Source organism: Peromyscus leucopus, chromosome 4 (genome assembly GCF_004664715.2).
Source record: "Peromyscus leucopus breed LL Stock chromosome 4, UCI_PerLeu_2.1, whole genome shotgun sequence".
NCBI lineage: Eukaryota > Metazoa > Chordata > Mammalia > Rodentia > Cricetidae > Peromyscus > Peromyscus leucopus.
In genome coordinates this window covers 2081490-2095693 of record NC_051066.1, presented here as the reverse complement: position 1 = coordinate 2095693, position 14204 = coordinate 2081490, and the positions used below count along the sequence as shown (strand labels likewise).

General features: G+C 41.2%; 2 protein-coding genes across 3 annotated transcripts in view; both read left to right on the top strand.

Annotated features, from left to right (window-relative positions):
* The window catches only part of Rabgap1 (RAB GTPase activating protein 1), a 99557-nt gene that overhangs the window by 41060 nt on the left and 44293 nt on the right, over nucleotides 1–14204 (top strand). Inside the window, exon 1 of one of the 2 annotated variants that reach the window (XM_037204475.1) lies at nucleotides 13201–13475. The exons of the other annotated variant lie outside the window; for it this stretch is intronic. Within the exon in view, the coding sequence (XP_037060370.1) occupies nucleotides 13446–13475 (30 nt within the window). The 5' untranslated portion in view covers nucleotides 13201–13445. Of the gene's footprint in view, nucleotides 1–13200; nucleotides 13476–14204 lie in introns of those variants that run through there. 2 annotated transcript variants of the gene reach the window in all.
* Gpr21 (G protein-coupled receptor 21) lies at nucleotides 4081–8626 on the top strand. Its single transcript, XM_028887930.1, has 2 exons — nucleotides 4081–6507; nucleotides 6888–8626. Exon 2 carries the CDS (start codon nucleotides 7223–7225, stop codon nucleotides 8270–8272), a length of 1050 nt encoding a protein of 349 aa, XP_028743763.1. The 5' UTR covers nucleotides 4081–6507; nucleotides 6888–7222; the 3' UTR covers nucleotides 8273–8626.

Here is a 14204-nt window from a genome sequence, read left to right as displayed (position 1 = left end):
AGAGAGAAAGGGAATGGGGCAGGGTTTTCTCCAGGTACAGTGCGGCCAGCCGTGACACTCTTGAACTCTCTCAGTAGCTGAGGACATCTGCCTAAGACTTGCCCATGATCGTGCCTTTGAGTATTCATTCCATCTACAGAGGATCTAAAGCAGTTAAAGATCACAGTGGAAGGGAGACACATTTTCTTCAGTGGTATAAACACTAGTGGGTGGTCCATGCTCCTGAAAATAACCCTTCATTTGTGCTCCTGTAAGTAACCCTAGTTAAGCTTGTTGGTTCACAAGAAGAAAAATGTATACATAAAAGTACAAGAGAGTAGTAGTTGGGAAGAGGAAGGATGTCAACAGGAGTAGGAAGGGAGTATTTGTATGAAAATGCAATATGTGATAATGTCATTACATATAATTAGTACATGCTCATATACCTATAAAACAAAAGTATTGCAGTCAAAAAAATTTCCTTATAAAAGAACCTTAGATGCTGGGTCTTCCTGTGTTGTCTGGTTACATGGAAAAGTCATAAGCTACCAATCATGTTCCAAAAAAGTGTAGCATGTACCATTGCACATAGTCCATAAAGCTTGATAATAACAGGAGATAGTGTCCCTGGATTATATATTTATTACACTTTTACGGTTGTTTTATGGTTCTACTTAAAAAATCTTGAGTCTAGTGTCATTAGCTCGCTCCTGTAATCCTAGCACTAAGGATGTTTAGGCAGGAGGAACTCAAGTTCAGCCTTGGCTATAGAAACCCTATCTTAATCCCTACCTTGCATAAAAATAATAAAGCCTCAAAAAAAAAAAATGTTAAATGTTACCAAAGCATTTTCTGCATGGAGTCCAGAACATGCACTTTGGGTTTTTTGTTTGTTTCAATTTTTTGGTGTTTTTTTTTTTTTTTTTTTTTTTTTTTTTTTTTTTTTTCCTCTTTTGGTCTTTTTGAGACAGGGTTTCTCTGTGTAGCTTTGGTGCCTGTCCTGGAACTCACTCTGTAGCCCAGGCTGGCCTTGAACTCACAGAGATCCTCGTGGCTCTGCATCCCGAGTGCTGAGATTAAAAGCATGCACCACCACTGACTGCCCAGCTAATTTTTTTGGTTTTTGAGATAGGGTCTTACTGTGTAGCCTTGGCCAGCCTGAAACTTGCTGTATGGGCAAGGCTGGCCCTACAGAGATCTACCTGCTTCTGCCTCCCAAGTTCTAAGAATAAACCACTACACCAGCACAAGCAATTGTAGATTCCACTGGTCTTTGGTCCTGACCTCTAATACAGTTGTTTTAACAGAAGGCCAGGAAGTGATTCCCTCGGCCTGCCTCACTGATTGTTGCCTCATTTTTATGTTTGAATCTGGTAACACAAAAGCTGGAGTTGAGCATGAAGGGGAAACAAGACGTTTTCTGACTGCAGCTTCCAGAACCTTCCTCAGTCCCTCTGTCTTTGACTATATTTTATATTTTGTCAATGCCTCTTAGTGTTTCTTTTGATTCAATGTTTAGTATTCAAAATTTACAGCAAAACTTGTACAGTAAATGCATTTTGTAGTGAGAGACTAATGGATCAGCAGCACATCCTGATGTTCCTCCTTTCTACCCCCATGCTCCTTCTCAAACGTGTGTGTTCTTTTCTCTGCTGAGCTTTAGTTTCAGTTGTAAGACTTGCTGTGATTACAAGCTCGTATCCAGACCCAAAGCTAGCAGCAGTTGTGTATCACCAGTATTTTCTCTCTTAGTTGCTTGTGTAGTGGAAGCTGTGGGACCCAGCCACATCTTACAGGTCTAGAATAGAATGCACCAGTGACAGTGTTATCACTGAGCAGACTCTTTCCTTCTTAAAATATCTGTCTGGAATTTAATAGGCAAGGACTGAAATTGCAAGAATGTAGCTCTGGGCACCCAGCGCTGAAAGGCTGTCTGTCTGTTTAGCAGGAAGCACATGGAGTTAGGAAGCCTGAGCACTGGTTCAGTGTACTCACTCCTCCATTTATGAACTCAAATAAGGTTCTGTACCTTGGACCAGCCATTGTGGCATCAGATAAAAGCAGTTTCTGCATTTTGGGGTTCTGTATGCATAGATTTAATCATCAGTGATAGAAAATCTTTTTGAAAATTTCCTTCAATATCAATGATTTATAAACTGTTTTCTTATTATTTCCTAAACAATAAAACAGCAAGTATTTGCATAAAATTTACATTGTATTATGTATTGTAAGTAATTTACAAAGGATTGATGTGTACAGAAATATTGGGGTTTTGTTTCATTTTGGGTTTTTTTGTTTGTTTGTTTTTTAACAGAGCTTCTTTGTAATATAGTCCAGTCTGTCCTGGAACTCACTCTGTAGACCAGGCTGGCCTCAAAACTCACAGAGATCTGCCTGCCTCTGCTTCCTGATGCTGAGATTAAAGGCATGTGCCATCACTGCACAGCTTACAGGAATCTTGTGTATGTTGTATATAAATACTTCCTCCTCCCTCTGTGTTAAAGATTGAACCCAGGATCTTGGACATGGTACACAAGCACTCTACCATAGTCCCCAGTTCCCCACTGCATCTTTTTCTATAAGGGATTTGAGCATTTATGAACTTTAGATCCAATAGAGGTTCTGTGAACCCTTTGGATACTGAGAATTTGCTGTAGTATGTTTGAGTATTACTTCAAAATATAGGCTATGATTCTGCCATTTCAAAGTGGATACTCCTGCTGTATAAGAAATCATAGGGGCTGGAGAGAGATGGCTTATTTGCTCTTGTGGAGGACCTGGGTTTGGTTCCTAGCACCCACATGGCAACTCACAACTGTCTATAATTCCAGTTCCAGGGTATTAGATGCACACTTATATGCATAAAAATAAAAATGAATTAATTTCTCTTAGTAGAAAGATATTATGTTGTGAGTTACCTTTAAAATTCTATTTTCTGAAAAGAAGAGAGCCGTTGGTACTCTGGGGGCAGGGTGGTTATGAGGGAGGAGTGGGAGGAATTTGAACACCAAGTATAATGTTATGAAAACCATTATTTTGTACACTAAAAAGTATATAAATGAAATACAGGGGATACAAACTACCCTGTAGTGCTGCTTCCATATAGCAGTTGCTATAGTGGGCCTCTTTAAATTACTTGTGTAAATAAATATTCTGCATATCTTTGTGAAAATACTTCCATTCCATTTTCCATTGAGTGTCTGCATATCAAATCTGTCTAGGAAGTGCTAGGGTTTCCTGAATTCTAAAAAAGTGAGTATATTGGTTTGACCATTTTAAAATGGTTAGTATTGGGGATTTTTTTTTTTTTTCTGAGACAGATTTTTTCTGTGTAGTTTTGGTGCCTGTCCTGGATCTTGCTCTGTAGACCAGGCTGGCCTTGAACTCACAGAGATCCTCCTGGCTCTGCCTCCTCAATGCTGGTATTAAAGGCGTTCACCACTGCCACCACCACCACCACCACCACCACCACCACCACCACCACCGCTGCCGTCTGGCTTTTTTTTTTTTTTTTTTTTTTTTAAACCCACAGTGATATATCATTTAGCCTGGTATGGATTGAACATCCCTATCTAAACGCTTGCAATCAGAACTGTTTCTAATTTGGGGTTTTCTATTTGGTTATGGTGATGGTGATGTTTCTGATTGTCTTGGTTTGGTTTGTGTAGACTATCAATTAAACCACTATGATATAAAAATATAAGTGCTTTGAAACCTTAGGCTAGTGGAAGTTTTTCAGTGCTTGCTTCTAGGTCCTAGACTTTAAGAATAGGAATGCCTACCTTGTATTGTGTGTACACCAGCAGTTATCATTGCAGCTTTATTTGAAAGCTATGTAAACCTAAAAACAGAATTTCTGTTGTATTTGGCTTGTGTTGTTCATTCACTTAAAAGAAGAATTGTGTCTCTGTACCAGTCCTGAGAAAAGTAGGCAGTTAACTATAAACAAATAAAATTTCATGAGAGTTTTAGAATTCAGTTGACATTAAAGTTTTAGAATTCAGATGACATTAAAAGTTTCTTATCCAGCCAGGCAGTGGTGGTACACATCTTTAATCCCAGCACCCAGGAGGCAAAGGCAGGTTGGAGGCTAGCCTGGTCTACAGAGCAAGTTCTAGAACAGCCAAGGATACACAGAGAAACCCTGTCTAGAAAAACAAAACAAAATGTTTCTCATCCAAGCCTTCTGAAGTCACCCTGGAGGTTGATAATTGGGCACAAAGTCATGTTGCAGTGTTGAGGAGCACTCACTCACTGTTAGAGGTGAGGCATGCTGGGTGACTTCTGTGATGAGACTGAGATAAGGCCAGCAGCCAGCAGGGGCCAAATTCCACAAAGTGACATTAATGGTTTTGTGTAACCAGATAAAAAATTGAATCATTTCATTTCATATTTATTGTATAGCATTTTGTGTTTCCACTGCTGGCTGTACATACAGGGCAAGTGCTTTACTGGTTAGCTGTGTTTCCAATCCCAGCCGAAGCTCTACATTTAGGTTTAAAAGGCAGTGTAACTGGGCGTGGTGGTGCAGAGGCAGGCTGATTTTCGTGAGTTTGAGAGCAGCCTGGTTTATATAGTGAGACTTTGCCTCAAAAAAAAGCAAATAAATAAATGAAATAAAATAAAGTAAAAAACAAGATGTAAGATGATTTCATGTGTCTGACAAAAGGCAGGTTGTCTTGCTTCAAATCCTAACTCCACTGTTTCCTAGCTGCTGTTGGGCAATTTAATATTCCTGGGCTAAAATGGGATGATAATAGAACCTTGCTTGTATGATTGTTAGTATTAATAGGGTAAATAAGTGGAAGTACTCAGAATGATTCATAGTCATATTAAGTGTAAGTAGCTGCCTTGTTACTGTTATTAACTTGTTTGTTTATCATTTTAGTTTTAGAATATTATTTTGGTTCAGTGAAGCATGGCAAAAGATAATTGTGGCTTATTGTGGTCGTAGCAAAGAAAGTCTCCCCTTATTGCTGGGGACATGTTTCAAAACCTCCAGTGGTTGCTTAAAGCATTAGATAGTACCAGACTTGTAACTATTTTGTGTTTTCCATACCTTCAATAAAGTGTAACTTACAAAGCAGGCTTAGTAAGAGGTTCCCAATAGTAGGTATAATAAAATAGCTGTAACAGTACATTGTGATAAGTTCTATGGACATGGGCTGTCTCAAACTGCAGGATTCCCATTCAGTGCTTTCAGACACTGCAGCTCAGAAGACCACTCTGCTGTGTAAGAGACACTCGGAGGTAGAGCCCTCAGCACACCATGTGCTGTTGCATGAGTGTGGAGAGAGACCGGAGAAGTAGGAATAGGAATTAGTACCTCACATAGTCTTTGAGTGACAGTGGCTTACTATAGAAAGACACTGCTGCTCTCTGCTGAGGCTTGGCACTCTGTCAGTCTTGTGCTTCTGTGTGTTCTGAGGCCCTTGCTTTCCTGTGGTAGTGTTCACCATTCACCTTTCACTGAGTTGTGATCATAGACATCCTTTTGCCCACAATGAGAAAGCATGTATAAAGTAAGAATACAAGTTGGATCACATAGTGAGTGCTCTGTTCAGATGTGCAGATCTCCTGGGATTATTACAAATGCCATCATTTGTTTTCTTGTCCTCTGCTGGGAGTGTGGGGCTTTATTCAGGCAGAATTATGTCATTCGCATGGCACCCAATTCCTAGTTATTGAAAAGTACTTTTTATGACATCTGAAACAAAATGCTGTATGATTTCAGTTTGCATTGTATTTGATTGCACCCTAAGATTCAAAGACTTGTACCTGAATATCTGCAAGCTGCCTCAGGCTACCACTTGGGTGCAGCGCCTGACTAGCCTGAGGGAGAGGCAAAAGAGCAGCAACAGCGCTCCCTTTCTTACCACCAGTGCCCAATAAACGGTGAACGAAAACTGAGGCTGAACAGTTCAGTCGTCTTGTGCAGCCGAGTTAGAATTCCTCCACTGCCGTGTACTGTTAACACACTTCCTTTCCTTGATACTGTTCTTTGTTCTTGGGAAATGGTACACAAAAATAGGACTTTCCCCTCACCCTCTGGTCGTGTGCTTCAGCTCAACTCCTGACTCCTCCCTCTCTCCCCATCCCCTCCTCCTTTTCCTCCCTCCCCACCCATCCATCCTTGTATTTTTCTTGCTGGCAGTCTGGATCCTACTCATTTACCTAAGAGGGGGATTCCAGACAGACAGGAGACAGCTTTCAAACGCTGCACTGCTGGAAACTCAAGTCAGTGCCCACAGTGCAGTCTCAAAGCTCCAGAGATTCTCCCCGGCGATGAATTCTAATGAGTTGCCCGAGATGCTAGAGTGTGTGTAAGCACAGCCTTTCCCTTCCCTTCCCTTCCCCGTTTCTTCCTCTTCCCAAGCCCCTTCTCCCCCTGCTCCCCTCCTACTCTTTTATCCCTCCCTCTGTGCTGTAGTTCTGCCGCACAGGACTGAAGCACAATCCTGCCGTGCAAGGCTTTCTGTTTGGGGTTTATTGTGGCTTTTGTTTGGATTTCAGCATGCAGAATTACAGGTAACACTCTGAAATTGAGCTAAGCATTTAAATTCTATTAAGATGTTTTCAGAAGTAAGATAGTACATTGGATTTAATGAAGAAAATTAATCTTGGTTAATTTTTATCAATGGTAATTGTAGCCAAATGTTTTCAGGATTGCTATAAGGAGATTCTCCCACAACAGGTTAAATAAAAGAGAATGAGGGTAAATGGATCTATAATTGCATTCTTTTTTATGTTGATCTCGGAAGTATGGTATAACTACTCCTCTGGAGTAAATGCCCTTTTCGGAGGTGCTGCTGAGGGTAAAGGGGTGGGGGTGGCAGTCAGAGCTAGTAGTTCTTGGACTAGGACGTGGAATGCAAAATGTAAAATGTTCTCTCCTTTTCTTCTGTCAGCTCTTCAGAGGAGACTCATTACAACTCCTGCTGAAGCTCCTAGCCTTCCTCCCTCTGCCTCTCCCCCACCCTCACTTGGCCTGAAGACACTGTCCCCAATCCGCCGTACTCCCTTGGTGATATGTGCATGGTGAACATGGCAGTGTGGCCAGGTCTGGGTTGGCTCTCCCTGTTCCAGGAAGAATCTAAAGGGAAGTTGCACCGCAGCAGAGCAGGAACCTGGTGACTAGGGTTCCTGGCATTGTCACACACAGCCATGCACAGTTGACTGCAGTGACAATAGCTGCTTCTGGGAACTGGGCAGCATGAAGTGAGAGCCAGTTCCTGAGCGCGAGATGAACTCCACCTCGGATGGTGGTCAGAGCAGCCACCCTTTCTGTCTCCTTGCCCTGGGCTACTTGGAAACTGTCAGTTTTTGTCTTTTGGAAGCACTGACTGTTGTCTTTCTAACAATATTGATTATTTCTGGCAACATCATTGTGATTTTTGTGTTTCACTGTGCACCTCTGTTGAACCATCACACTACAAGTTATTTTATCCAGACAATGGCATATGCTGACCTCTTGGTTGGGGTAAGCTGCCTGGTCCCATCCTTGTCACTGCTCCACTACCCTCTTCCTATGGAGGAGGCCATGACTTGCCAAGTATTTGGCTTTGTAGTGTCAGTTCTGAAGAGTGTCTCCATGGCTTCTCTGGCCTGTATCAGCATTGATAGATATATTGCCATCACTAAGCCTTTAACCTATAATACGCTGGTTACTCCCTGGAGACTACGCCTTTGTATTTTTCTGATTTGGCTATATTCCACCCTGGTCTTCCTGCCTTCCTTCTTCCACTGGGGCAAACCTGGATATCATGGAGATGTGTTTCAGTGGTGTGCAGAGTCCTGGCATACCAATCCCTACTTCACATTGTTCATCGTGGTGATGCTGTATGCCCCAGCTGCCCTCATTGTCTGCTTCACATATTTCAACATCTTCCGCATCTGCCAGCAGCACACAAAAGAAATCACCGAAAGGCAAGCCCGATTCAGCAGCCAGAATGGGGAGACTGGGGAAGCCCAGACCTGTCCTGATAAGCGCTATGCCATGGTCCTATTCAGAATCACCAGTGTGTTTTATGTCCTCTGGTTGCCATACATCATCTACTTCCTGCTGGAGAGTTCTACTGGCTGCAGCAGCCGCCTTGCATCTTTCCTGACTACCTGGCTTGCTATTAGTAACAGTTTCTGCAACTGTATCATTTATAGTCTCTCCAACAGTGTTTTCCAACGAGGATTAAAGGGCCTCTCAGGGGCTGTGTGTACTTCTTGTGCAAGTCACACTTCAGCCAAGGACCCTTACACAGTTAGAAGCAAAGGACCCCTTCATGGATGTCATATCTGAGGGGCTCATGTATTTCAGTCACTTTGTCTGCAGAGAGGAAGGGTGGCTTTGATTTTTTTCCATTTCCCTTCTGTCTAGTTCAGTAGGGGATCTAGGACAGGATAATTTGACTCTGAGCAGCTGCAGACTATCCAGATACCTTCTCAGTTCTCAGAAGTTGTTTTCTAAATGAGATTTAAAATTAGAAGAATCAGAATCATGAAAAAAATCACTCTTGATGCAGTTTTTGAAATGTCATGGAAGTAACTACAGTTTCAGATTCAAAAGGAATAAAGCCATAGCTAACACCTCTCCCAGCTGGCGTGACTGAACCTGGGCATGAAAAGCATCAGCACTTAAAAAAAAAAAAAAAAATCACCATTTCTTTTCCCTTTTCTGGATTCTTCCAAGTATCTTGGAATTTATGTGCAGTTGATATCTTTTAACAGGGATATTAAAATAGACTGATGAACTAACAAGGATTTTCTTTATCTGTGCCAAAATATAACTGCACTGCAAGTTTCAGCACTCGTTTAGATAGTGAGATGTCTGGAGAGAAGTCTCCTTGGGATGAATAATGTGAACACTGAACATTACTTTTAGAGTTCTGAAATGAGCCGGGAAGTGCGGTCATACGGTTTGTGAGACACAGCGCTGTGACTCCATGCTTGTGAGCATTGTGTACGCATGCACAGAAGTGATGTGCAGTGCTTTTCTCTGTGCCTCTGTGTGTGTGGTTATTGAGAATATTGACATTGAGCTGAGTTTCTTTTATAACTAAATATTTCATCTAAATAAATAATAGATGGATAGCTGTCCATTGTAATGTGTAAGTGATTTTAGTATTTTCTATTCTTCTTATCCAGTCTTCCATAAGAACTGAATCGGCCCAGTGTTGAGTATACTGTCTACCTTTTAAATAGAATCAGCCAACATCACAGTCACCAATTCATTTTGGAAAACATTCTTTCAGTCCTATCAAGGAATCCTCTTTGAAGGGGAGGAGGAGAATTCTGGTTGGGTCAAGTCACCTACCTGTGGTCCTCTTTTTGGAAAAAGTCCTTTGTCATATAGTTATTGCCTCACTTTTGTCTGTTTTTCCAAAGCACGAGCAAAATGTATAGAATTTTATTGTTTAGAATTACTAGAATGCATTGTGTTGATACATAGTGTTACCTTTGTATTAAAAGTGACTGTCTTGAAAGCCAGAGAATTGTTTGTCTAAAAGGAGAGAGAGCTGTTAGCAACTGGGATCAGAGTCTCCTGGACTTTGTGCTAGTTTTCATTTAAATAGAAGGTATATTGCCCCCCGCCCCCCAGTCTTGTATTGCTCCTAGAGCCTTGTGCAAACAAAGCAAGTACTTTTTTTTATATTCACAGCTGAATTTATTTGTTTTGTTTTGCTTTTTAAGCCAGTGTTTCACTGTGTAGCCCTGGCCACCCTGGAACTCACTATCTGGACCAGGCTGGCCTTGAACTTACAGAGACCCACCTGTTTCTGCTGGAGTTAAAGATTCACCATGGCCAGCCCCTAACCAGCTTTATGTTTTAGACATTGATTTTATTTTAGCCTCAAATTATCCTCTGCTTTAAACTTTTTAAGTGACGGAGAATTATAAAAACTTCAGATTCCAAGTTCTAAAGGCAGGTGGATCTCTGTGAATTCAAAGTCAGCCTAATCTACATAGTGAGTTTCAGAATAGCCAGAGGTATATAGTGAGATCCTGTCTCAAAAAACAAAACAGATTCTGAGTACTTCCCCAAATCTTGCTTGTGCTTTATAGTTAGTATTAGCAAATGTAACTCAGCTCTTTCAGAATTTAGAGCTCACGTTGAAAATGCTGGGTTAGAAATAGCTTTATTACTGGGTGGTAGTGATGCACGCCTTTAATCCCAGCACTCAGGAGGCAGAGGCAGGCAGATCTCTGAGTTTGAGGCTACCCTGGTCAACATAGCAAGTTTCAGGACAGCCACAGGTACTCAGAGAAAAAAAAAAACAAACTTGGTTGTATTTCTGTTTCAAGCAGATTTTTTTTTTTTTCTGCTGGATTCCGAAAATCAGTCTGTAATGTTCTTTTCTCTTTGCATCACACAGCTGAAAGGTTAGCTCTGTAGGTGTGGTTTGGGTGTGTTTCATTTCCTTGTGAAGAAGTCTCCTGTAGTTCTCCCCCCTCGTGCTCCCATGTGCTGGAATTTCAAATGTGCCACCACACTAGCTTTGTTTTTCATACATGCTAGGAAGTTTAATCTTTTCAAATTTGTGTTGTGCTTATGAATTTTTAGTTCAGCAAACATGGAAATCTTGAAGATAGGTTTTATTAAAATGTATTAAATCAGTAGTAAGAGAAAATTTTTCCTTTTAGAAGAAGTTAAGCCCCTTTCACTCTTTGGTTCTGGGACTCCATTTTGTAACAGTGGGAAAGAACATTGTTCTGGTAATGCCAACAAAGGAAAACATGGCTTTTTAAGTAAGGTCTTTTTTTTTTTTTAACAGTTTGCTTAGTTTTGCAAGTAACAAGTTCTGGTTTTGTTTGGTTGGTTGGTTGGTTGTTTGGTTGGTTGTTTGGTTGGTTGGTTGGTTGTTTTTTCGAGACAGGGCTTCTCTGTTTAGTTTTGGTGCCTGTCCTGGATCTTACTCTGTAGACCAGGTTGGCTTTGAACTCACAGAGATCCTCCCTCTGGCTCTGCCTCCTGAGTGCTGGGATTAAAGACATGTGCCACCACCTTCCGGCTAAGTCCTGGTTTTATTAAAGGCATTTTTTTCAAAGTGGATCTATATTTCTCTTTGAAGCACTGAGTAAAGAAGACTCGAGTAGTCGCAGTGACTGTAAGGAAAACAGGTAGACCCTTTACGATGCTGGGAATTGTGGATGTCTTCCCAGTTCATCTTGGCTTCATTGTGCTGTGTGAACCTGTGATCTTCGATTCATTGTCTGCACTGCCTGTTTATTTCTAATTTGCTGTGTGGTCGTGGGGGTAAGAATAGATGAAGGGGCATAGTTACACAGTCTTCAGGGGCTGGGAGAATTCTCTACATGATAGATTTGAAGCATTTATGTTGAATCTTTTTATTCTGGCACATTTAATGCAACATTTGATGACATTTTATTTAAATACCAATCTCTCTAGTTCAAAGTGAGAAAAAATATGTATTTTTAGACTCAGATACCTCGGATAGCTCATTTAAGTCTGTGGTATGTGACTAGATCAGAATACATATATACTTTTAGAGATAGTGTTGAAGTTACTTCATAATAAAGTTTAAAGTAAGATCATACTCATTTAACTTGTAAATGAATTATGTGTTATGCGGTTATTTCAGTGAGGAAGTTTTGGTCTCTTAGAATTAGTTGCATGTGAGCCAGTGCCCACCTTAGAAAGAGCCCTGGACAGCCCACTTCTTCTCAGGTGGCTGCTGCTGCTGCTGCTTCTGCTGCTTCTGCTGCTTTTGCTGCTACTGCTGCTTCACAATCCTCTTTTGGACAGATTTCCTTTTAGCAGTATTGATGGATAAATTCTTTTTGAGTCATTTTATAATGGCTTTTCCTTTGTACTTAAATAGTTTATTTAATATTTTTAGGATTGGGAAACTTGAACTTCCATACTGTGAATGAACTGTCCATCTCCTTGAATGTAAAATGGCAGGTTTACCAGCTCATTCAGTAGAATGATTTGGGGAGGATTTTCTCAGCTTTTCAAAGGTTCCTTTGAATAAATGTGCACAGACTTTGTAGGAAATGTCTTAATTTCATTGACCATGTAATTCTGTATTAAAAAGATTTGTGAAATAAGTTATTGGCAAACCAGAGTTTATTGGTATACGAGCAGTTTGGGAGACATTTAAAGATGGGGGAATTGTGGCATTGTTATGTTATGGTTTTGCATAATATCTCTGTTTCAGGTTGAAGAAAACCCAATGTAAATATATTAAACTGTACATGTTGATACTATTTTTGTAGACTCTAGAAGTGAGGTAGCTATTTCTCTTTTGGGGGTGGGGTTCAAGACAGCATTTCTCTGTTTAGCCCTGACTGTCTTTATATACCAAGCTGGCCTCAAACTCAGAAATCTACCTGTCTTTGCCTTCCAAGTACTGGTATCAAAAATGTGCACCACCGCCGCCTGGCTGAGGTGGCTATTTCTTATGACTATAAATGGGTCACTGGGAATTCTTTAAAATTTGGTGATAAATGGACATCTGACACAGTAACAGTAAACTTAGAAGTGGGAGTGTGGAGACCTGGTGAGCTGGTTAGTAAAGCAGGGAGGGTAAAGGTGCTAGATAGAAGAAGTCCTTTCATCCCTTCCTAGGACTGAGTCAGATAACCTGAAGTGTTTCCTGAGTAAAAGTGACGCCTCTTGCTCATGTCTGCCATAGCTATATGTTTTGGTGTGCTTCCAAAAGTCATTCAATCAATCATGGAGGCTCACTGCTAGACCACTGCTCTGTGCTATTTAGCAATCCCAGACCTGAAGACCATATGAGCACTTGTTTACTTCATCTTATTCCTGAGAACTTAGTGAAGACAAGGGGCAGCATCCCTGATAGCTGCACCCCAGATCTAACACAGAACCTGCTCCAGAGCAGAAGGCTTAGTAAAAAACAGGATGAATGAATGACTTTTATCAGTCACCTGCCTCACTCCCTTCTGTCCTAACGTTCTGTATGATCTGGGCTACTCTAGACTCTTTAGAAATGATGCTGTTTCCTCTTTTCTTTTCCCTCCCCTCCCTCCCTCCCCCCCTCCCCCCCTCCCCCCTCCCTTCAATGAAAAGACTAGTGTGGGAATACTTTCTCAATAACTGTTCCTGAGGCTACCCTTGCCTGCCAATGTTGCCAAACTGATGTTCTCACAGCGTAGATGAAATAAATGCACATAGTCAGAACACACCTTGGCTCTAGAGCCAAATGAAAGAAGCTGTAAAAATCAGCTATAGGAGAGAATAGAGATGTTGGAACCTCTGTCTGGCTATAGGGTTTTACTCTGTAACTCCTTGTCAGTTTTCTAGCTCTGTCTTCTTTTTCCTGACACTGGTAGTTGTATATCTAGAAGGGGGCATTTCCAGTGAAGTGTCATCTCTGTCTTATAGAGCATTCTGGTCTTGAGACATTTCACATGGAAAATTCTGTAATTAGGTTTTTCAAGGAGCCTCAAAGAGTGAACTTACCAAGTGAATTTACCAAGACATCCTTATGAGGCACACAGCCTGTCTTTCATTTGGGGTAAGTTCACATAAGGGTAGTTCATTATTACAATAGGAAGTAATTGTAGTCTTTTCATGGGAGCGCATCATGACCTGCACCATGTGCAGATGGTTGCTTGATGGGAATTGAAGCTCATAATGCCTTTCTGTGATGTGAGGGATCACCTTTGCAGCCAGTGCTGACCTGCCTGTGCGGTTTTAAACCCCATGTTGGTTGCATCTAGCTCTTTTCATCAGATCCTTGCAAGTCTTACTAGCCTCGGAAACAGGATTTCCAAGGAGATTTTATGTCACTGATTTACTCGTCATCATATTACAGCTTTCTGTTTTGTGACACTCCAAAGAGCAGCGGGTTTCATTCAGCTTGTTTGTGGTTCACCTTGTCCTAGTCTTCACACACTGCCTACATGGAAAGCAAGGTATACGGAACCTCTTGGGGAATTTACAGTGTCTTTGGGCACTAGTGTTACCATGTGCAACAAAGAAGAAAGGAGGCAATAATGTAGGAAAGAACCTTGGAAATATTTGTTCTTATTTTGACATTTTACATGGGGCCCGAGCCAACTTCTCCCATGTATTGATAAGAACTCAGACAGCTGCTCCTAGTTTGCTGCCTTCTTCTAGTACACTTGCTTTTGCAAAGAGTTGGAATCTGATTTGACTGGGCCAGCACCTGAACATGCGCAGGTGCGTGTGTGCTTAAATCTAGGCATAAGGAGTAGAAGCAACAATGTACATGTAAACCTGA